This window comes from Schistocerca cancellata, chromosome 9 (assembly GCF_023864275.1).
Source record: "Schistocerca cancellata isolate TAMUIC-IGC-003103 chromosome 9, iqSchCanc2.1, whole genome shotgun sequence".
NCBI lineage: Eukaryota > Metazoa > Arthropoda > Insecta > Orthoptera > Acrididae > Schistocerca > Schistocerca cancellata.
Window position 1 is genome coordinate 356,597,254 of NC_064634.1, and position 22,925 is coordinate 356,620,178.

Consider the following 22,925-nt stretch of genomic DNA (forward strand, 5'->3'; position numbering starts at 1 on the left):
GGTTTCTTGGGGTGTTACAGTTGACACCTGCGCATCGGTTGCACCGTTTGCGGTGGTATCAAGAGCGTAGGGCCTGGACCAACGAGAAGTTGGGTCACATGCTCTTCTGGAATGGGAGGAGATTCACTTTGCTTAGTGATTTTGGACGTGTCCTTAGACGACGAGAGATGAAAGACGTAATGCACCCAGGAACACTGTTGAACGTGATCGTTTTGGTGGTCCAGGTGTTATGGTGTGGAGGGGCATAATGTCGCACTGCCTTACTGACCTCTAAACCTTTGGACACGGCACTCTCACCTGTCAGCCTTTTTGTGACACTGTACTCCTTCCTCTTGTCCGTCTATTCAGGGGTGTATTTGATCCTGAGTTCATTTTCATGGCCGACAATGACAAAGCGCGACCGTATCGAACAGCGCAGGCGTAGGAGCTCTTGGAATGAGAGGATATTCGGCGAATTGACTGGCCTGCCCGTTCCCCGGATTTAAATCCCGTCGAACACATGTGGGAAGAATTTGTTGTTGTTGTGGTCTTCAGTCCTGAGACTGGTTTGCTGCAGCTCTCCATGCTACTCTATCCTGTGCAAGCTTCTTCATCTCCCAGAACCTACTGCAACCTACATCCTTCTGAATCTCCTTGGTGTATTCATCTCTTGGTCTCCCTCTACGATTTTTACCCTCCACGCTGCCATCCAATACTAATTTGGTGATCCCTTGATGTCTCAGAACATGTCCTACCAACCGATCCCTTCTTCTAGTCAAGTTGTATCAAAACTTGTCTTCTCCCCAATCCTATTCAATACCCCCTCATTAGTTATGTGATCTACCCATATAATGTTTAGCATTCTTCTGTAGCACCACATTTCAAAAGCTTCTATTCTCTTTTTGTCTAAACTATTTCTCATCCACGTTTCACTTCCATACATGCCTACACTCCGTTGTAATGACACATTCCGACGCAGAGACATACAATACCTTAAAGGCTGCGCCAAAGATTAAATTGAGAGGCTTGTAGGTTATAATCTGTGTAATGTTCACATTGGATTCTCTTTTGTTTCATACTCCAAGAAGGAGCTAAGGGACACTTTCGATTGTTGCCTTGTGGAGAATGGACGTAATTTTTGGTGTCTGCGGAAAGGCAGCCATATTGTTAGTAATTATGGTTTGTGCGACGAGCAGAGCAAGTCTTATTGTCTTGTGAATAAAAAATAGTGAGAAGTATCGAAGTGTTACGAAAATTATTTAAAGCAACGTAGCATTGTATTCCTTGGTTTCCACCGTCTTCGTGAAGTGAACCGATGCCGACTTAGGAAGATACACACGGTCAACAAAGAGAAGAACTTCGATGGCGACTGATGAATTAATATTGTGGCAGAAGGACTAATTCTACGTCTAAGGTGAGAACTCTGATTAAATCAACAATGACGTAGAATTCAAAATGTAATTAATCGGAATGGTAAATTATATTACAGGCATATTTCACGCAGCACTGTATTTGTCCGCATTCAAGCCGGTCAATACAATCCGTAAAAAAGCCTTTCAAAAATTCTAAAGTTAAAAAGCACAATAATTTGACAAATGTTTTTTTATTTATTTCGCCACACTGGCGACCGCTGACAGGGACAGTGCTGGTGGAACAAAGAGTAAGTACTTCATTGTTGTGCTACAAATGTACTTGTACTAATTACTGTTTCTCTGTTACATGACGCACATGGAAAATGACGAATAAGGTGAAACAATATTAACTGTATAAACGGATGGCACAATAACCAGAAGGAACAAGGACAAGGATTTACAAAACTAACGTAATCGTGAGTGACGCAGCTCAGCCGGAATTAAGGTAGGAAAGCGCAAACGCATGCAGTGGCTGCACCTTGGCTTAGCTCCACTTAAAGCAGAACCTTTTCCTTTCCATATTAAAATCCTGGTAGTGTTTGTGGCAACACACAATTACACTTTGATAATTAATTTTTTATGCTTAACAATCGCAGAATTAGAAGACGTAGTGCGCCATCTTGTAAATTTCCGACGCGCAACAAATAACAATCGCGAGATATTTTTATTAATTCAACTGTGAGAGAATTTAAAGATTTAGATTAACAGTAAAGTACAGATAAAAATAATATCTCCACAATGGAATCGGAGAACTTTAATTTGACAAATGTTCTTGGACACGTCACCGATTCTGACAATATTGACGTAAATGATGACGCAATTAGTTTTTCAGCACAACATAATGTAGAAGTAAATACAAATCAATTGCACTCCACAGGGATTAATAATAACGAACCACTTGCAAATGAAACCTTGTGCACAGTCGATGAAGCATCGATCACCAGATCAGATGAAAATATTTCGCGTGAAATCAGTGAACCTAGCCCGGTTTCGATTCAATCAGACCGTGGCAGAGAAACAATGGCAACAAATAATGGCATAAATACAAACACACAAGCTTCGTCAGTTACGCTTGAGGCATTATATAGTCTGATGTCAAATGTGAGCGAGCAATTATCTGATTTAAAGATGAGTCACAACACAACGAACACAAAACTGGCGAATCTAGAAATCAGCCACAACACAACGAACACAAAACTGGCGAATCTAGAAGTCAGCCACAACACAACCAACACAAAATTGTCGAATCTAGAAATCAGCCACAACATGACAAACACAAAATTGTCAAACATGGAAATTGGGTTCCAACAGCAGTTTTCAAGTGTAAACACGCAATTTGAAAACATACACAGACATTTCGATCAACGCTTAAATAAGCTCACCAATGAAATCGATCAAAAGATCGAAGACAAAGTCATCAAAACCGTCAATAGTGTATACAATGTATTGGCAAATGACTTAGAAAAGAAATTGTCAGATCTTACAAACAAACAGGAACAGGAACTGTCAGAAATAGTAGAAACAGACAATCAAACACAAACCGTACAAAAAGAAATACATGAAAACGTACAGGCTATTCAATTAAATTTAACAAGAGTACAGCCCGCATGTGAAGAAATACCTGACCAAGTTAATAAAGTTAACGAAGAAGTCGGTTTTCTGAAACAGGAGACTCGACGTATCAACGCGGACATTATCAAAATAAATGAAACTTTAGAAAACGGTAATGTAAATAAATCAATAACTGACCGGGAAACAAAACTTTTTGAAAAATTGGGTAATGAAATCAAAGTAGCCGAGGACAGAATACGCAAGGAAATTGCTGGTAGACTGAATGTTTCAAATGACTTGCCTACGTCAAGCAACAGGCAGCGCGACACTTATTCACCCGTGCCAGATTACGATGTCAATAACGCAGAACATCACGCGCCCGTCCGGCGTATGTGCACGCACCGGCACAGGCAAACAATGGCTATTCGCCAAACGCGGTGCTGCAACAGGCAGTAGGCGTGTTGCCTTGCATCTCGACGATTCTAGTCGATGAGAGCCTGTTGAAACATAGACAGTTTCCAGTTTTCTCCACAGAATCCAGAAAAACTCATCCAGTCGTATTCGTAAGAGCATTTAAAAATGTCTTACCAAGAAACTGGACTGAGGCACAGAAGATTAGATATGTAGTAGGCTTCACACAAGGCGACGCACTTTTGTGGGCCACAGATATGGCTGAACAGTGCGTCAGCTACGAACAATTTGAACGGGCTTTCTTGGAGAAATATTGGTCTACTGGGGTCCAAGAAAGACTGCGACGTGAGGTATTCAACCCACAACCAATCAACCTCAAAAACGGCGGGTTGAGAAAGTATTTCGAAAGGTATCTGAATAAGACGCGCTATTGGAACAATCCAATACAGCACGTAGATGTTCTCAAAATTCTGAAAAACAGACTACCCGCGAACTTACGCGAGAAATTGGTAACCATACCGGAGAACGACCTTGAATACTTTATTTCCGTGCTTGACTCAATTGATCTAATATACGAAGAAGAGCCGAGCACAAGTAATCGGAATAAACATTTCGGAACCAATCAAAATAACGTAAACGGATATCATTTTAATGGCAGTGGACAAAACCCACACAGTTGGCATCCGTATGCGACAAGGTCAAATAATGGAAACTGGAATTACGGAAATCAGAGGAATTCGGCGCCACAGAGACGTGAAGACCGAAGATATAGTGCAGATTACGGTCCACGCCGGAATGGAAATGATAGAAATCACGTGAACGATTGGTCAGGCCCGCGTGATGAAAGGCGGCACACAAATGAAAATTACAGTAGTTACAGTAATAGAAATGACAGACCAAGGAGGAATAGCGACGGCCGGTCGCAAGAAAATGTTGCACGCAGCGGTCCGGAAACTAATTGGCGACAGAATAGCCACTCAGTACACTTCGTAGAGGTAACGGACAGTAATGAAGCAACGCCGTTGTCTTCCCCGGTAAACAACAATCGGTTGCAATGAGCCCCCACCGGCCGACCGATTTGACAACAGGAGGCACAAACAAGCACACATTACATCTTAAACAATTATTTTTAAGATATGATCAGGATGCTACCGTAGAAGAAGATCTATGTGAAGAAGAGATGAAAGCACCGGACAAGGTAAGTGACCTCGTGCAGGCTGTAATAACAGCAAAGATAGGAACTATAATTACCAGCGTAATTTTAGATACAGGCGCATCTACGAATATTATTTCTAACAGTTTATTTAAAGAAGTTTCTAAAGCATTAAAAGTACCAGTGTTGACAACGGAAAATTGTAAAATCTTGACAGCTGTAGGTAACAAGTCAAAAAGTATTAAGTGGCAGACGCAAATACCTGTTACCATTAGCGATGTCACGATAAACTGTACATTCTTAATCGTTGAGAAATTAATCGTCAATTGTATTTTAGGTATGGAAGTTTTCCGGCAGCATAAAGTAAACATCGAAACTAGTAATCAACTGGGGGCATATGCCAGCTGAACAACGCATAGTTAACCACATCTAATGAAACATGTGTTACTGTGAGTCTTTAACACTATAAAATAAACCATACGGTACTTTTGTAGTCTAACTCAATTATTTAAGAGAGAGGAACGAAGCCAAATTAACGCGAAGGCCAGGGTTTGTTCGCTTGAGACGAGCAACAAGCCTCGCGTCGAAGTTGCAATCCAACGCTCAGGTGATGAGCACGCGATAGCTGCATGTCAAGACGAGGTCATTGGCCGCGCTGTAGGCAGCGAGCCGGGGAGAAATCTTCCCCCTTCCCTGTCCGATCAGCTGAGTGTATACAAAGAGCGAAGGCGCATGCGCGGTCGAGTCCAGGCGTCACGTGACTCTATTACACGATGGTGGCTATCACGAATAATGTTCACCAACAATGCAGAGTTTTCCCCGCGCCTACAGTTCAATCGTGGTATGTAAGCGCGCATGCGCGGAATGTTTAAAAGTTTTGAGACCACTCGTACTATGAGACACAGTGATGAAAGCCATTCAAAAACAAGAAAGAAAATCGTACACAAGTCTTGTAAATAGCAGTTTAGAAAATTTAATTATAAGCTGGTACTACGTAATAAAAGTGAACATACAAGTACATACTGGTCATGGACGGTATTGTAATATTATATTATACTGAGTAAAAATCTTAGCTTGTACGGAAGGAGAAAGAAAATAGAAAAAAAATAAATAAATAATGCAGATATATAACCGGAAGAAAGGCTATGTACACGAGAAGAACACACCATTACATATAGGGAAAAAGCAGCAAAGAGGAAAGCAAAGAGATAACGCATACATTTACATTACACAGTAGCTAACGAATTTCAGAATGAACAACAAGGTAAACGTGTGAATTTTTGTGACTAAGGAAAAGAATGACACAAGCTTTAAAATAGGAAAATAATAAACAGATCTATGCAGCGTGAGTAATGAACTGAATCGCTCTCAAAACAAATACCTAGGATTTAGAGAGAGAGAAACACATTAACGTTAGGAAACACCTAAAGCACTCAGCAAACAACTTTGTAGAATATATAAGCTATACACGAGGTTACATGTACGAAAGCTAAAGTGTAAAGGAGGAAAATATGGAATGATTGCGCATTAATGGACCGTAAGGCTGTTATGTATGTAAGAAGAAATATTTAGTTGTAAGTATTATTAGTATGAAGGGACGATGCTCAGCACACTCTGAATTATTTTGGAATATTGAAGGAATGGTGCAAGGCACCGAAAAAGGGCCTCACCAGAAATGTGTATATTATAGTGGTAGATACTTTTGTGTGTATAAACGTATGTATGAATGTGTGAAAGGCGAAAGAAGCTCTGTACATGTAAGGAACTTAAACAACGTAGAAGTGTATAAGGAAAATTAAACTCTAAGACAACCTCGTATAAACAGGTATACCTAACGTCAAGAAACAACTTAATTAAAACCGTAAGACTCTACGAGTTTACGAGAAAATACGAAAAACCTGATACAAAGTGCAACATTAGCGATGCTTCACTCATGTATGCAGAAGGAAGGTATGAATTACTTTACCCACTTGAAACATGAAAGGATAAATCATGTTGAAATTATATCTTTCATACATATAACGATTTACGGTCACAAAGAATGAAAATGACATCGCCGCTATACGAGAAACAGGTAAGTAGTGTGATCGACGACCTGTAAGCAAAGGAATCGTCTATAAAATAAACTATGAAAAAAAACGTCATACAGAATTTCATGCTGCACTGAAGCTATGAAAGTCTGATTATTCGTGGACATAGATTTTCATGACAACCGATGCATTAAAATGTCTGTATTTTTTTCTCCCATGATAACACAAGACGCCTATAAGCGCACTTTAATTGAAAATGATACACACACACAAGGGCGTGCCGCTATTATGACACTGTACATATTAATAGTAGCTACACCCTGAACTTCAAGATTGTATGTTTATATGTCTATGTTAATGTAGGAAATTTTATTAGAGGTAATGATTTACAAGCGTTATGCTGCATATAAATGATTATTTCGTGCATTTTCAGAGTTTATACGTAAAAAACCGTAGCATACACGTAGTCGTTGCCATTACCCTAAGTAGAAGGTAGAAAATTCCCTTCCCGAGCTGTAGTGGGGCGGCTACAGGTGTATTCTCTGCATGCTGATGCATGTCGTTGCGTATGAAGAATACGTAACGAAGGTAAACCTTAACTTACACTCGAGTTCAAGAAAGAAAACAAAGGACTTGTTCCTTCTAACTGATTAATGGAAAAAGGTGTGTGTGTCAGTAAAATCCAAGACGAAGAAGCCACTATGAGTGGTCAAAAATTTTTTTCAATTTTCGTCGATAGTTTTTTTCCTGTAATTAATGTAACCAATGTATTGTATGTGTTTAATATTATTCCATTGTATGTGATGTACTTTGTATTTCATGCCAAGTCCCGTGACTTACAAATTTGTGAATATTTATGTACATTGACCAGAAGTATTGAGGGAAATGAATCTCGGTACAATAGGTAAAAGGGATTAATGCGGAATAAAAAGTGTAGTGAAAAAGAAAGTTTCGATCGCAATACTCGCTGTAAGAGTGGTGTGGGTAGAAATTAAAATTGTGCAAAGCAGTGCTACGTTACAAGTGTCAGCGAGCCTAAACAAGTGACATCGAAAATTGAAGCTTTTATCGTCAAACGACCCATGGCGTCACAATAGGTAAGGACAATGCCAAACAAGTTTGACATGGTACGCTTCTTACCTGGTGCTGCATCGACGGGATCGTCCTCCGCCTCGCACATAGTGTGGTGTGTTCTTCGGGGCACATATTCCAATGTACCTCGTCGTATCCAGTCTAAGTACTGGAAGGAACTACAAAAAGCACACGCATACTGAGGTTCGGAAGTCTTGACGGTACCCGCACGTCGGTGTATATTCAGTGCACTGGCGCGCGCATTCAACCAACGTCGCCCGCTAACGGACGACCAAACAATCAGGCGCGCGTATCACCCGCCCATATTCAACACTGGGTCTAGGGAACAAAGCTCGTCGCCCCAGAATAAATACAGAAGACAATACAAGGACTTAATTTTCACCTCTGATGAGGAAGGAAACATTTGTAAATAACGTTGTATTCATTGTATATTTTATTGTACAAACTTTACCACATGATGTCGTTTTCTCAGTATTAACCAAAACTTTGTATATTAGGATTAAGGTTTGTAAATATGAGCATAAGTATACCAAAATACTGACACACACTCAGTAATACCAAAGAATTCACAGTGCCATGAAAATGAGACAATAGAAATGAAGTTCGTAAATAAAAGAACCCCAAACCTATCAATTGCAAGGTCGACTACTGTATCCTGTCAACCAAATAAAATTTTCTAGTGACAGTATACAGTAGGGGGGGCAGTTGTAATGACACATTCCGACGCAGAGACATACAATACCTTAAAGGCTGCGCCAAAGATTAAATTGAGAGGCTTGTAGGTTATAATCTTTGTAATGTTCACATTGGATTCTCTTTTGTTTCATACTCCAAGAAGGAGCTAAGGGACACTTTCGATTGTTGCCTTGTGGAGAATGGACGTAATTTTTGGTGTCTGCGGAAAGGCAGCCATATTGTTAGTAATTATGGTTTGTGCGACGAGCAGAGCAAGTCTTATTGTCTTGTGAATAAAAAATAGTGAGAAGTATCGAAGTGTTACGAAAATTATTTAAAGCAACGTAGCATTGTATTCCTTGGTTTCCACCGTCTTCGTGAAGTGAACCGATGCCGACTTAGGAAGATACACACGGTCAACAAAGAGAAGAACTTCGATGGCGACTGATGAATTAATATTGTGGCAGAAGGACTAATTCTACGTCTAAGGTGAGAACTCTGATTAAATCAACAATGACGTAGAATTCAAAATGTAATTAATCGGAATGGTAAATTATATTACAGGCATATTTCACGCAGCACTGTATTTGTCCGCATTCAAGCCGGTCAATACAATCCGTAAAAAAGCCTTTCAAAAATTCTAAAGTTAAAAAGCACAATAATTTGACAAATGTTTTTTTATTTATTTCGCCACAATGCCTACACTCCATACAAATACTTTCAGAAACGACATCCTGACTCTTAAATCTATACTCGATGTTAACAAATTTCTCTTCTTCTGAAAGGCTTTCCTTGCCATTGCCAGTCTACGTTTTATATCCTCTCTACTTCGACCATCATCAGTTATTTTGCTCCCCAAATAGCAAAACTCGTTTACTACTTTAAGTGTCTCATTTCCTAATCTAATACCCGCAGCATCACCCAATTTAATTCGACATTATCCTCGTTTTGCTTTTGTTGATGTTCATCTTATATCCTCCTTTCAAGACACTGTCCATTCCGTACAGCTGCTCGTCCAGGTCCTTTGCTGTCTCTGACAGAATTACAATGTCATCGGCGATCCTCAAAGTTTTTATTTCTTCTCCATGGATTTTAATTCCAACTCAGAATTTTTATTTTGTTTCCTTTACTGCTGGCTCAATATACAGACTGAATAGGGGAGACTATTACAGCTCGCTCAAATGCACCCACGCCCGTCCATCAGTTATCAACCGCGCTGGTGCAAGAATAGTACGCCCTGCCACAAGATCTCCTTACAAACCCAGTTGTCAGAGCATGCATTACTATCGGTAGTGACGACACATCCAATTAAGAACATTGCTGAGGCAATTAGATTAGGGAATGAGACACTTAAAGTAGTAAAGAAGTTTTGCTAATTGGGGAGCAAAATAACTGTTGATGGTCGAAGTGGAGAGGATATAAAATGTAGACTAGCAATGGCAAGGAAAGCGTTTCTGAAGGAGAGAAATTTGTTTACATCGAGTATAGATTTAAGTGTCAGGAAGTCGTTCCTGAGAGTATGGAGTGTAGCCATATATGCAAGTGAAACATGGACGATAAATAGATCGGACAAGAAGAGAATAGAAGCTTTCGAAATGTGATGCTACAGAAGAATGTTGAAGATTAGATGAGTAGATCACAAAACTAATGAGGAGGCATTGAATAGAATTGCGGAGAAGTGGAGTTTGTGGCACAACTTGACTAGAAGATGGGATCGGTTGGCAGGACATGTTCTGAGGCATCAAGGGATCACCAATTTAGTATTGGAGGGCAGCGTGGAGGGTAAAAATCGTAGAGGGAGACCAAGAGATGAATATGGTAAACAGATTCAGAAGGATGTAGGCTGCAGTACGTACTGGGAGATGAAGCAGCTTGCTCAGGACAGAGTAGCATGGAGAGCTGCATCAAACCAGTGTAAGTACTGAAAACCACAACAATAGATGGAGCCACGCCAGACAAAAGTTGTTCACGAGTTTGCATGCGAAAAACTAGCGTTAAGGGGACCACACCGTAGTACAGGTAAAAAAAAATCGATTTTCGATTTTCATCACATTTCGATAGATTAAGGTTTTAATTAAGTACTCTGAAAAGTATTTTGCCGAAAAAAACTTTTTCTATCGTTTAAAGAGCATTTTCCTACCACGTGTGCTTATATGCCACGCACACTTTTCTGTCAGCCACTTTTCTGCATACATTTTAGATATTTATATCCTCTACATTGCACGTTAGGGATTTCTTTTTACTCCCGAGTGTGTTGGCTATCCTTGGAATGCAACGGTCGGTATTCTTTTGTTTCTGCTGTTTGTAAACAACACGCTTTCAAACACGCTGTTAGTTTTGTTCAAGTGTGATTGCGAGTAGTTGTTATACTTACGTTTGCAGTGCTTGTTTACAAATGTACTCATCTCTTTCACATCTATTTATATAGAAGCTCCTGCAAGCTAAGCCTATACCTAACGTCCTCTACTGATGTCATGGATTGTGTCCGTCAGGAGAAAATTCGTGGAGCAAATACAATAGGGCTCAGGCACATGGAGAATATTATTCTCACCAGCATTCTCTTCCTGCTGCTGTTATTACAGCAATTAAACCTGTGGTGTCACCGCCAGACACCACACTTGCTAGGTGGTAGCTTTAAATCGGCCGCGGCCGCGGTCCATTAGTACATGTCGGACCCGCGTGTCGCCACTGTCAGTAATTGCAGACCGAGCGCCACCACACGGCAGGTCTAGAGAGACGTACTAGCACTCGCCCCAGTTGTACGACGACTTTGCTAGCGACTACACTGACGAAGCCTTTCTCTCATTTGCCGAGAGACAGTTATAATAGCCTTCAGCTAAGTCCATGGCTACGACCTAGCAAGGCGCCATTAACCATATCTGAGAGTCTCACTTGTATTATCAAGAGCGATGTACCACAAGGATGAATTAAAGTTAAGTAAACAGAAGCTCCGTACTTTTATTTATAGCATTCATTAAGTATCCTGTTTCAGACCTCACGCCAGCCGGCGTGTGTGTACGCGTGCATTTCGGCTACTTCCGAGTGGCGTGGCTGTCTTGCAACGCCACAACAAAACCTATTTTCAGAGACTTGGTTCATCCTGATCTTCTAAGGAAATGTCTGCATGGGCAGACACAGAACCCAAATGAATGTTTCAACAGCATAATTTGGAACCGCCTTCCTAAAACTGTATTTGTAGGCATGCATACAATGAAACTAGGAGTTCATGATGCTGTTATTACATTCAGTTGTGGTAATACTGGAAAGTGCTGGGTACTGAAAAAGCTGGGAATTAATCCTGGTGAAAATATGATCACTGGGCTGCAACACTGCGATGAAATGAGGATAGCCGATCCACACAGGTCTGCATGTAATATGGCCAAGAAAGCAAGACAAACATCCAGGAAGGTGAAAAAGAAGCTGGAAGACCTGATAGAGGCCAAAGAAGGGCTATCATATGCAGCAGGACAGTTTTAATTAACTGTAAGTAACAAATTTCAAAAGTTTTTTCTTTAAAGTCAATTTCCCGCAAACTAAAATGTTCAGTAAATATGCCCCATTATATCAGAAGCTATCATAGATAAATGCATGAAATTTTCAGAGACTCTGCATAACATAAAAAACGACCTCTGCTACTACATTCATTAATATTCCCCAATTAGGAAGTTCACAAAAAAAAATATTTTCTGCAGAAAAAACTTAATATTTTTTGTTAATAAATTTAAAAAAGTATTTCTTAAAAACTATAAAATGGATAAAGTAGATTTTAGTACAGTTGTCTCTATTAGCATCATGTAACATACAGTAAGAATATTAAGGTCTTGCATCAAATAGTTTTTTCAGAAATGGGTCAAATACTTGCCTAAATTAACATGGGTTAGATAGGCAAGGTGTGGTCCACTTAACGTAAACCTTGTTTTGGTTCTCTGTACAACCAAAATTTTGTCCCACTTGTAATTTTATGTACCCAATCGAACAAAAAGCGTCAAATCAGTCTCTACGATACATAATTTCTCATCAGCGTGCAGAAGTACATCAGAATGAGCGTTACAATTAAAAAATCGCAAAAGATATGGAATCCGTTCACAAATGAATATGGTAGAAACAAAAAATGTCAAAGCTGTTCGCATTCAAGGAGATATTTGTGCTGCATACGTACCGATTGTAATTACTAAAGGTGCACATCAACTGTACCGTTTGTTTAAGAATGCAAGCACGAATTTTCATCATGATGATGCTGGACCACACTCTGCCTCGCAAACACAAGACCTGTTGCGTCTTTTCAAACGGGACGCTTTTGAAGATCCACCTACAAACTAGACTTGGCTTTGAGCAATCTCCGTTTGTTCACGCACATGAAACGGTGGTTCGCTCCCAAAGTTTTGACGCTGCTGAAAAACACAAATGAAATAACGGAACACGAAAATCTGACCCCGCTGAAAAAAACCGAGATGCTGTCACCAGTTGGCTGCCATCTCAGGCGGCGGATTTGAATCAGATTTATCAAATCTGTAAGAGGTATAAATGCTTGGATCTGAAGAAATGTAGAGAAGCAGTACAAAGACGTGGTTTTAAGATTTTCGTAATGAATTTGATTTCACTACTTCATACAGTGAGAGTTAGTCGAAGTACGAACTGATGCAGGAAGCAGACACAAATGTTTACATTAATATATTCAGTGTAAGAAATTGTACAATAATAAGTTTATTTTGCATTCATAATTTACTGTACAAAAATCCACAATCAAAACGTATAGAAGTTACTGTTTGCAGAATCTTATAAATACAATGACGATATGGTGCGTAAACAGTACATGTTGTGTTGTTTTTTTTGTGCAAGTTACAGGTGCATATATTTGTGACACTGTTATCAGATTACAGTATTACTGTGGCTGTCATACATACAGTGAAATTCGACGGTAAAGGCAGAAAATTTCACAGTTTCACATAGAAATGGAGTCCTGGTAATTACAGTAAAATTCTTTAACATTGCACATTAATCGGGAGGAAAAGTGGTCGATTGTTAAGGATGGAAACATGAATACAAGGTGACATATCCCGCAGTGAAAATACGGCGTAACGGCTCAAAAGCTTCAAATTTTGGAGCAGGGTAGAGAGACGTAATTCAGTCATACGGAGTACAGAGTCGCATCAATACCAAAACGTTCTTCTATTGTCGTTTCTCGAAAAATGTTACAGCTCACGTACAAACGCATTCTTCACGATGAGTAAGAACTTTAATGAAATACTTTGAAATGCGACCAAGGTGACAGTGAGCTATTGACATCGATGATGACGTAGCAGTAGGAGGGATATATATGGAGACGAGAACACGAGCGTCAGCTGATACATTCGCAGGTGAAATCTGATGAAAGATCACCGAAACTTATAATTTTGAAATAGGGAAGCAATAAAAACGTGTCATGTACACGCTGCCGGCCGCCCAGCGAGGGGGAGACAGTGAGTGAATGGTGAAGATATACACGGTGCCTCAAGGTTATTCGGACAAATAAATATAGAAGGTGGGGAAAACCACGACAGACATATTTGGAACAGGAACATAAGGTCGCTGAATGCAACTTGTCATGTTTGTGAATATTTACAAAGATATTACAGAATTTAAAATAACATGACGTAGATACATCATAACAAGTAGTTGTTGAGTTAGATGAGGAGCTCTAATGTAAGACCACAGGCTTTTATGCTTATAGTAAAAAGTGGAATATGGCTGTCTTGTGAAATTATCCTGAAATGTAGCAACAGAGATGATAATCCTTTCGATGGTGTCGTCCTCTCGTTCAGTGAAGCACTTTATCCTCTCGATGTGGCCCAAATCCAGTCGTGCAAAGCCCAGCGTTCTCAGTGACCAAACCACAGCAGCTGTATGACGCATTTCTTTGCTTACAAACAGATGATTCGTCACAGTCCCGCTGAAATGCGATGCCACTGCAGTACATTCGCTGGAAGTGCTTTCGCCGTACGATGTCCAAAGAGAGCTGCCACAGCACTTCGAGTCGCGCACGTTTGAAGCCGTAACATATTTGTTCACTGCTGCAGTTCGCCATATTCCCTGTATCTCCTGAATGGCAGCACAAAAAATGATATCCTCTTCCGATAATAATGAAACGGCGACTGCCTGAGAAGGCCTGAGAGGGAGAGAGCAGGGTGTGTGTCGTCATAAGCAAGTGCAGTCAGTAGATCTTGGTGAACATGGTGTACAATTAAAGCGATCTGCCAGTGGATATCAAATGAGGCTGTCAAGTGACGACTTGCAGACTTGTTATGGTGGAATGACACCTCATTATGCTGGCTATATAGTGTGGTTAAAAACACTAGAAAAAAGCGATCATATAAATATTTGTATGTAGACAAATATTTGTTGCTGAATGGGCTATTTTACTTGCATTGAGTAAGGCCAGTGGTAGCGTAGGCTGTCTTCCTGTTTTCGTTCACTGTTTATTTCTTATTTGTTATGTTTGTATCCGTACCTAATCCTCTGGCTGTGATGCTGTTGACAGAAATAACACACACCTTTCTGCTTCATCAGTTATTCCGTACACTTCGATATATGGTTGTGCTGTCGTCAGAACACGATGATTGGTTCTGTGGAATGCAAACAGTGAATTGAAACCCTGATTTTCCACGTGGTAAGGGGGAGATGTGGTATTTCTCCATGTTTTAGCCAATCGACAGGTATATGTTATTTAGACATTCTCGGCGTTGCCTTATACCGCGTGTTTACCCAAAGAGACGTCAGGTGCATTTTCCCTAATGTTTCTGCAGGTATTTGCAATTTCGTTTTTGAAATATGTAGATAATGTCAGCCCAAACAAATACTACTTATTACGTCTTTCTTGCGATGCCGAGCGTCGACGGAAAGCGTGGGTTTGTATCCCGTTACAAACAAAACGATTTTAAAGCAAAATTTTCGATAGATCAGTCCCAAATCAGTCTAATAGTGATTATTCATCGTGTTTTACTGACCCTGTTAATACATACCGATGAAACGAATATCGCACTAGACTGGTTTGGGTCCACGTTGTCGAATAGGCACGTAAAATTACGTAATTACGTTTAGAAAATAATTTTGTTTGTAACGGGAACCAAACCAACACTTTCCGTAGACGTTAGGCGTTGCAAGAAAGACTTTATAAGCAGTATTTGTTTGGGATGACACTGTCTACATGTTGCAGAAACGAGATAGCAGATTCCGCCGAAGCACCAGAGAAAATGCACCTAACGACTCTTAGGAGGTAATACTTGTACCTGAAAAAAATGTGCAGCAGGTGTACCTGCGGGCTTGGGAGATCGACTGTTTGCGACAAGTAGAAGATGATGCTGAAACATCTGTGGGGAAAACTGGAGCCTCTGAAGGTACAAATCAAGGCCATGCAGGATCAGTTTTACAAGCGCAGTTATTTCATCCGTATCTGTGACAGCGTGTGTTCTGCCATTGTGTTCTAACAAGTAAATTGCTCCGACTTGACCTGATATTTTAAGGAGGAAAAAGCACACTTGCACTATATCAGCTCCAGCAATCGATCCTGCGGCAAAATAAAGGGCCATCAGTCTGATAGTACGCAGTTATGATCCGAAAGTACACCTTTTAAGCATCTGCGCGCAGCGGTTGGTTTGTCACTAGCTCCGGCCCACTGCGTCCGCTTAATACCTGAGGGCGAAGTACTGTACAGTGGAATGAGAAAGACGTTTGTAAAATACTGTTTTGACATAGGTAACAATGTGTCATTGTGTCTTCACTGCGTCGAAGTGCGCGGTTTGTAACATGTAGCAGGTGCCATAGATCTCTTTGTTTTAAACATTTTCATGTTGTGGTTTAAAAATGCGGTGTAAATGAATGAAACGAATGAATGTGTTATTAAGAAGTTGTGCAGTGCTATTGTACGTTATTCTTTTTGGGTTGTAAAGCTGTCAATGTTCAACTAAAGCACATTTGCAGGATCACGTATTTCAACATGACTTATACGATTACATTGTAAACTGAAAATCATTTCGTAATAATTCTTCAGTTGGTTAGTTTTATCCGTTTTGGTTTTTAGTCATTTATATAGCTGCAAAATATCAATACGAAATTGTTGTTAACATAATGTTGAACCTGTATCTGTGTGAAATTGGCATCTTAAGTGCATTACTTGCTATTTTTCGCGTAGCATAACATGTTTTCTCGAGCGAGATTTCAAAACACGCTGGGCAGATGTATCAAACTCCCCATTCCTCTTCCCTCACCTTCAACGTCCCACGAATAGCAGGGCTCTGATTGCCACTCCACTGTACAGCACTTCGCACCCGGACCTCAGTGGGACGGAGCGAGTGACATCCAATCGGTCTGCGCGGAAGTTTGAACACTGTATTTTCAGAAGTTCGTTAAGTGCATACTATCAGCTTTATGGCCCAAATTTTCACGCGGGATCCGCCTGTGGGGCTGATATCCTGCTTTTTTCTTCTTAAAATATGATGTCTAGTTCGCGGTGTTTCATTGCACGGCGGAGCGCTGAAGATCAGAAGTTCACAGCATGTTTTTATTTACTGATGCGGCATTATTCGCACAGATTGGGATAATAACTTACGACAATAACCACGTGTGGGCAGATGCAAATCATCGAGTGATCACGGAAGCAAGCATGTGTTTCGCTTTAGTAACAATGCGTGGGTAGACAATGCCTAACGAGAGTAGGCAGTAGCACTCAGGATCAACAGCGTCTGGTGATGGAAATTCGGGTATGGCAGTAGCCCATAGAACAAGAAAGGTTGGATGAACTCTTAAAGGTCGTCAGGTGTATCGTGTGATACAAGAATAAATATAGAGACTAAAGGAATGATGTATAAGTCAGCAGTGAAATCTGGAATGCTGTACGGACCAGAGAACATGTGCACGAACTAAGGAACATTTGTAAGGCAATGAGTGTGGCTGAAATGAGAGTGTGAAGAAGAAATTGTGGCGTCATCAGAGCCCATAAGATTAGAAACAAGAGAATAAGAGGCAACGTTAAGTGACGAAGATGGTATGGACACGTCATGAGAAGGAGCGACACCTGCATTGGCAAGAGAACGGTAGAAGTGGTAGTGGGAGGTGGCAGATGAAGGGGAAAAGCAAGAAAAAGATAGATGGACTACGTACAGGAGGACTTGAGGGAAAGTGAAAGGAAGTGTGGAACCGAGGAGAATGGAAAAGACTTGTCAAGAGCGTCGGCTCCACATGAGTGGGAAAAGACGAAGAAAACGGAGAAGTGTGGGCGGAATTGTAGGCGACAGAGTCATAGGTCCACACATTTCACCAGAAAAACTAACAGGTGACGATCACTAGTATCTATGTGCTGTATTGGAAACATGCAACCTTGATGAAAGACAACTAAAATGGTTCAAATGGGTCTGAACACTATGGGACTTTACTTCTGAGGTCATCAGTCCCCTAGAACTTAGAACTACGTAAACCTAACTAACCTAAGGAAATCACACACATCCATGCCAGAGGAAGGATGCGAACCTGCGACTGAAGCGGTCGCGCGGTTCCAGACTGTAGCGCCTAGAACCGCTCGGCGACTCCGGCCGGCAAAGACAACTACAAAAGTACCCAGTACATAGGTTTAATGAGCGAGGTTCAGTAACATAGCTTCCCCGTTCACTTGACCTTAATCCCTTTGATGTTTGGCAATGAGGATGTTTAAAGACATTGGTGTATTCCACACTCATCGATAGAAGTGTTTGCCGCCACATGCATTTGACCAAGTCTAGGGGCTGTCCGGTATAGTTGCACGTGTTTGTGATTCTTAGAGAAGGGAGATTTAAGGATAAGAAGTAATGGTGATTACATTGAGCAGATGCTGTTGTGACCACGGACAGATGGCTATTATAAGACAGGATGGCCCCTATCCGAACATTTATTTTGTTTTCTGACACATGTTGTTTCTAGTTTAGACCAGTACTACGTACAGTAATAATTGGAGCCATGTTATTTTTTTATCTTTTTGCAATAGGCACACGGGATTAGCCGAGCGGTCTCAGGCGCTGCAGTCACGGACTGTGCGGCTGGTCCCGGCGGAGGTTCGAGTCCTCCCTCGGGCATGGGTGTGTGTGTTTGTCCGTGGGATAATTTAGGTTAAGTAGTGTGTAAGCTTAGGGACTGATGACCTTAGCAGTTAAGTCCCTTAAGACTCCACACACATTTGAACATTTTTGATTTTTTTATTATGTCCGTAGCCACATCATGCAATAGTTCTGATCACATGTCTTCGAGTCATGTAAACACAACGGTTGGGGAAAATTCACCAGTCTTGCCAAATTCGCTGGCCTACTGTTTCCGACAGCTGCCGTCAGCGACCGCATGTTCCTGTTCCACATTCGCCTCGGTGTCCGGTGCCTCCTGAGTACAGCGGGACGGGCCGGTCGCCTCAGAAGTGCAGGGGCCGGATGACGCAGCAGGCGAGGCGCGCGCCCGCGTTGCCGGTGCGCAGCGACTCGTCGTTGCCGCCCTTGCCCAGGTCGTCCTCCTTCTGGTGGACTACGACGGCGCGGCCCACGGCGTAGTACTTGCTCTCGGGCACCAGCGACAGCCGGTCGCTCAGCACCGCGAAGTCCGCCACGCCAGTGGGGCCCGCCTCGATGTTGCCCAGGTCTCCCGCGTGACGCTTCTCATCGTGAGGGCCGCCGTGAGTAGACTGCCGAGCAGAGAAAAGAAAACAGGCTCAGGCGCACCAACATACAAGGTGGTACAACTACAGCACAAATCATGCTTCACAATTTAAAGAAGGCAGACTGGAATATACCGGGTGATCAAAAAGTATAAATTTGAAAACTTAACAAACCACGGAATAATGTAAATAGAGAGGTAAAAATTGACACACATGCTTGGAATGACATGGGGTTTTACTAGAACCAAAAAAAAAAAAAACAAAGTCCACAAAATGTCCGACAGATGGAGCTGGACAGCAATACGTCAGTGACTACGTATGACAATCGTGTATAAAAGGAGCTGTAATGAGAGAGAGAATCAGATGCGCCAGCAGTCGCAGCATATTGACATTACCTGAAAAGGCGCTTTTAGTGAAGCTGTATTATCAGAATGGGGAATGTGCTAGTTCAGCGTTACGATCCTATCGCCACTGGAAAGGGGATTCGAACGGGTAAAGGTCCGTTGACAAATGCAGCGGTGGCGAGAGTGATTTCGAAGTTCGAAACCACGGGTTGTTTAGACGATAGACCCCATAGTGGCCGACCGAGCACAAGGTGTAATGCTGCTGGGACAGTTCAGGAAGAAATGGAGACTGTAGCGGGTTCCTCTATGCACGGGGAAGTCAGTGCTCGTGCAGTCGCACGTCGCACCGGCGTTCCATACACTACTGTTTGGTTGCCACTTAGGCGTACCCTCCGATTCTATCCGTACAAAATCCATCGGCATCATGAACTGTTACCTGGCGATTTAGTGAAGCGGAGGGCATTTGCGCTGTGGGCGTTTCTAAAGATGGCGGAAGATGACGATTGGTTGAGTAACGTGTTGTGGACCGACGAAGCTCATTTCACGCTCCGTGGGTCTGTCAACGACCACAACTGCAGAATTTGGGCTACCGAAATCCTAGAACTGTCGTGGAAACTCCATTGCACGACGAGAAAGTCACGGTATGGGTTGGATTTACCACATCTACCGTTAGCGGGCCTCTTTTCTTCGAGGAAATGCGTGATTCTGGTTTTGTAACTGCTACCGTGACGGGTGAGAGGTACGCCGATATGTTACAGAATCGCATCATCCCCAGCCTGGCTGATAAACACCTGCTGGAACGTACGATGTTTATGCAGGATGGCGCTCCACCCCATATTGCTAGACAGGTCTCTTGCGCGCGTCGTTTGGTGAGGATCGTGTGCTCAGCCGCAACGTTCGTCATGCTTGGCCTCCCAGGTCCCCAGACCTCAGTCCGTGCGATTATTGGCTTTGGGGTTACCTGAAGTTGCAAGTGTATCGTGATCTACCAACATCTCTAGGGATGCTGAAAGACAACATCCGACGCCAAAGCCTCACCATAACTCCGGACATGCTTTACAGTGCTCTTCACAACATTATTCCTCGACTACAACTATTGTTGAGGAATGATGGTGGACATATTGAGCATTTCCTATAAAGAACATCATCTTTGCTTTGTCTTACTTTGTTATGCTAATTATTACTATTCTGATCAGATAAAGCGCCATCTGTCGGACATTTTTGTATTTTTTTGGTTCTAATAAAACCCCATGTCATTCCAAGCATGTGTGTCAATTTGTACCTCTCTATCTACATTATTCCGTGATTTATTCAGTTTTCAAATTTATACTGACTTTTTGATCACCCGGTACACTTTGAAACGTACTGAGGCAAGGCCACCTGTAAATGTTACACCATTTTCAACAGTGTACTCGCAGTTGTTTTTCTTTATTTTATTAATAAATTGGATGTAAAATTCCTGTAATTGTGTTCTAGTAAGATAAATAGACGAGGGTAAGTAGAAATCCTTGGGTAACAGAACAGATATTGAGTATAATTGATGAAACAAGACAATATGAAAATGCAGCAAATGAAGCAGGCGAAAAGGAATACGAACGACTCAAAAATGAGACCAACAGGAACTCCAAAACGGCCAAGCAAGGATGGCTAAAGGACAAGTGTAAAGATGTAAAGGCATACATCACTAGGAGAAAGATAGATAACTGCTTACAGGAAAATTAAAGAGATCTTTCGAGATAAGAATATCAAGAGCGCAAATGGGAAACCAGTCCTAGGCAAAGAGGGGAAAGCAGAAAGGTGGAAGGAGTATATAGAGGATCTATACAAGGGCAATGTACTTAAGGACAGTATAATGGAAATGCAGGAGGACGTAGATGAAGATGAAATGCGAGATATGTTAGTGCATGAAGAATTTAACAGAGCACTGTGTGGTGTCACCGCTAGACACCACACTTGCTAGGTGGTAGCCTTTAAATCGGCCGCGGTCCGTTGGTATACGTCGGACCCGCGTGTCGCCACTATCAGTGATTGCAGACCGAGCGCCGCCACACGGCAGGTCTGGTGTAGAGAGACTTCCTAGCACTCGCTCCAGTTGAACAGCCGACTTTGCTAGCGATGGTTCACTGTCTACAAAAGCTCTCATTTGCAGAGACGACAGTTTTGCATAGCCTTCAGCTACGTCATTTGCTACGACCTAGCAAGGCGCCATATTCAGTTACTATAATTACTATCTTCAAGAATGTATTCTGAACAGATAATATTGTGAATCATGTACCGTCAAGAGCGACGTTCATCATTAACGGATTAAAGTTAAGTATCAAACTAATTACGTCCGCTTTCTGAATTCTCATTCCTTGTCATGTTCCAGACTTCACGTCAGTATAGTTCTTCCCTCCTCACGCCAGCCTGCGTGAGCTAAAACGCGTGCATTTCGGCCTCCACTCGTAACAGGGTGTTGGCTCTTCTGCTAACACAAAACACTGAAAGATCTAAGTTTTAAAAATGTCCCTGGAGACAAAATTCCATTAGAACTACTGATAGCCTTGGGAGAGCCAGCCACGACAAAACTCTGCCATCTGGTGAACAAGATGTATAACAGGAGAAATACCCTCAGACTTCAAGAAGAATGTAATAATTCCAATCTCAAAGAAAACAGGTGTCGACAGGTGTGCAAATTACCGAACTATCAGTTTAATGAATTATGGCTGCAAAATACTAACGCGAATTCTTCACAAATGAATGGAAAAACTGGTAGAAACCGACCTCGGGGAAGATCAGTTTGGATTCCGTAGAAATATTGGAACACGCGAAGGAATACTGACCCTACGACTTATCTTAGAAAATAGAATAAGGAAAGGCAAACCTACATTTCTAGAATTTGTAGACTTAGAGAAAGCTTTCGACAACGTTGACTGGAATACTCTCTTTCAAATTCCCATTGTGACGGCGGTAAATTACAGCGAGCGAAAGGCTATTTACAATTTGTACAGAAACCAGATGGCAGTTATAAAGAGTCGAAGAGCACGATAGGGAAGCCTTGATTGAAAAGGGAGTGAGACAGGGTTGTTGCCTATCCCCGATGTTATTAAATCTGTTTATTGAGCAAGCAGTAAAGGAAACAAAAGGAAAATTTGGAATAGGAATTAAAGTCCAGGGAGAAGAAATAAAAACTTTGAGGTTTGCCAATGACATCGTAATTCTGTTAGAGACAGCAAAGGACGTTAGAGGGAGACCATGAGATGAATACACTAAGCAGATTCAGAAGGATGTAGGCTGCAGTAGGTACTGGGAGATGAAGAAGCTTGCACAGGATAGAGTAACATGGAGAGCTGCATAAAACCAGTCTCTGGACTGAAGACCACAACAACAAGAAATTGTTGGAATGAAGAGTTAGCTTTTTCTGTCTGAGGATAACATTTGTGATTTGGTATCTAAAAGATAGCTTTTACTATCTGTGAGGTATATCTTTGATTTGTTATCTAAAATCTTAAGGTTTGTTTCGCTCTGACGTTACGGAAATTAATCTCAGTAGAAGCAGTTCAGTTGAAACTTATGGATTTCCGTTTTATGAGGTCCAGTTAAAAAAATAACTGGGATGACTTAATTTTATCCAGTGTTTGCAGTTTTCTTCCA

At 41.5% G+C, this 22,925-nt stretch overlaps 2 protein-coding genes across 2 annotated transcripts in view; one reads left to right on the forward strand and one right to left on the reverse strand.

The window, feature by feature from the left end:
* Positions 1 to 22,925, forward strand: part of LOC126101410 (uncharacterized) — a 667,375-nt gene that overhangs the window by 332,971 nt on the left and 311,479 nt on the right. The window lies entirely within an intron of this gene.
* Positions 13,784 to 22,925, reverse strand: part of LOC126100182 (superoxide dismutase [Cu-Zn]-like) — a 138,644-nt gene continuing 129,502 nt past the window's right edge. Inside the window, exon 5 of the mRNA XM_049910742.1 lies at positions 13,784 to 18,975. Within this exon, the coding sequence (XP_049766699.1) occupies positions 18,709 to 18,975 (267 nt within the window). The 3' untranslated portion in view covers positions 13,784 to 18,708. The remainder of the gene's footprint in view (positions 18,976 to 22,925) is intronic.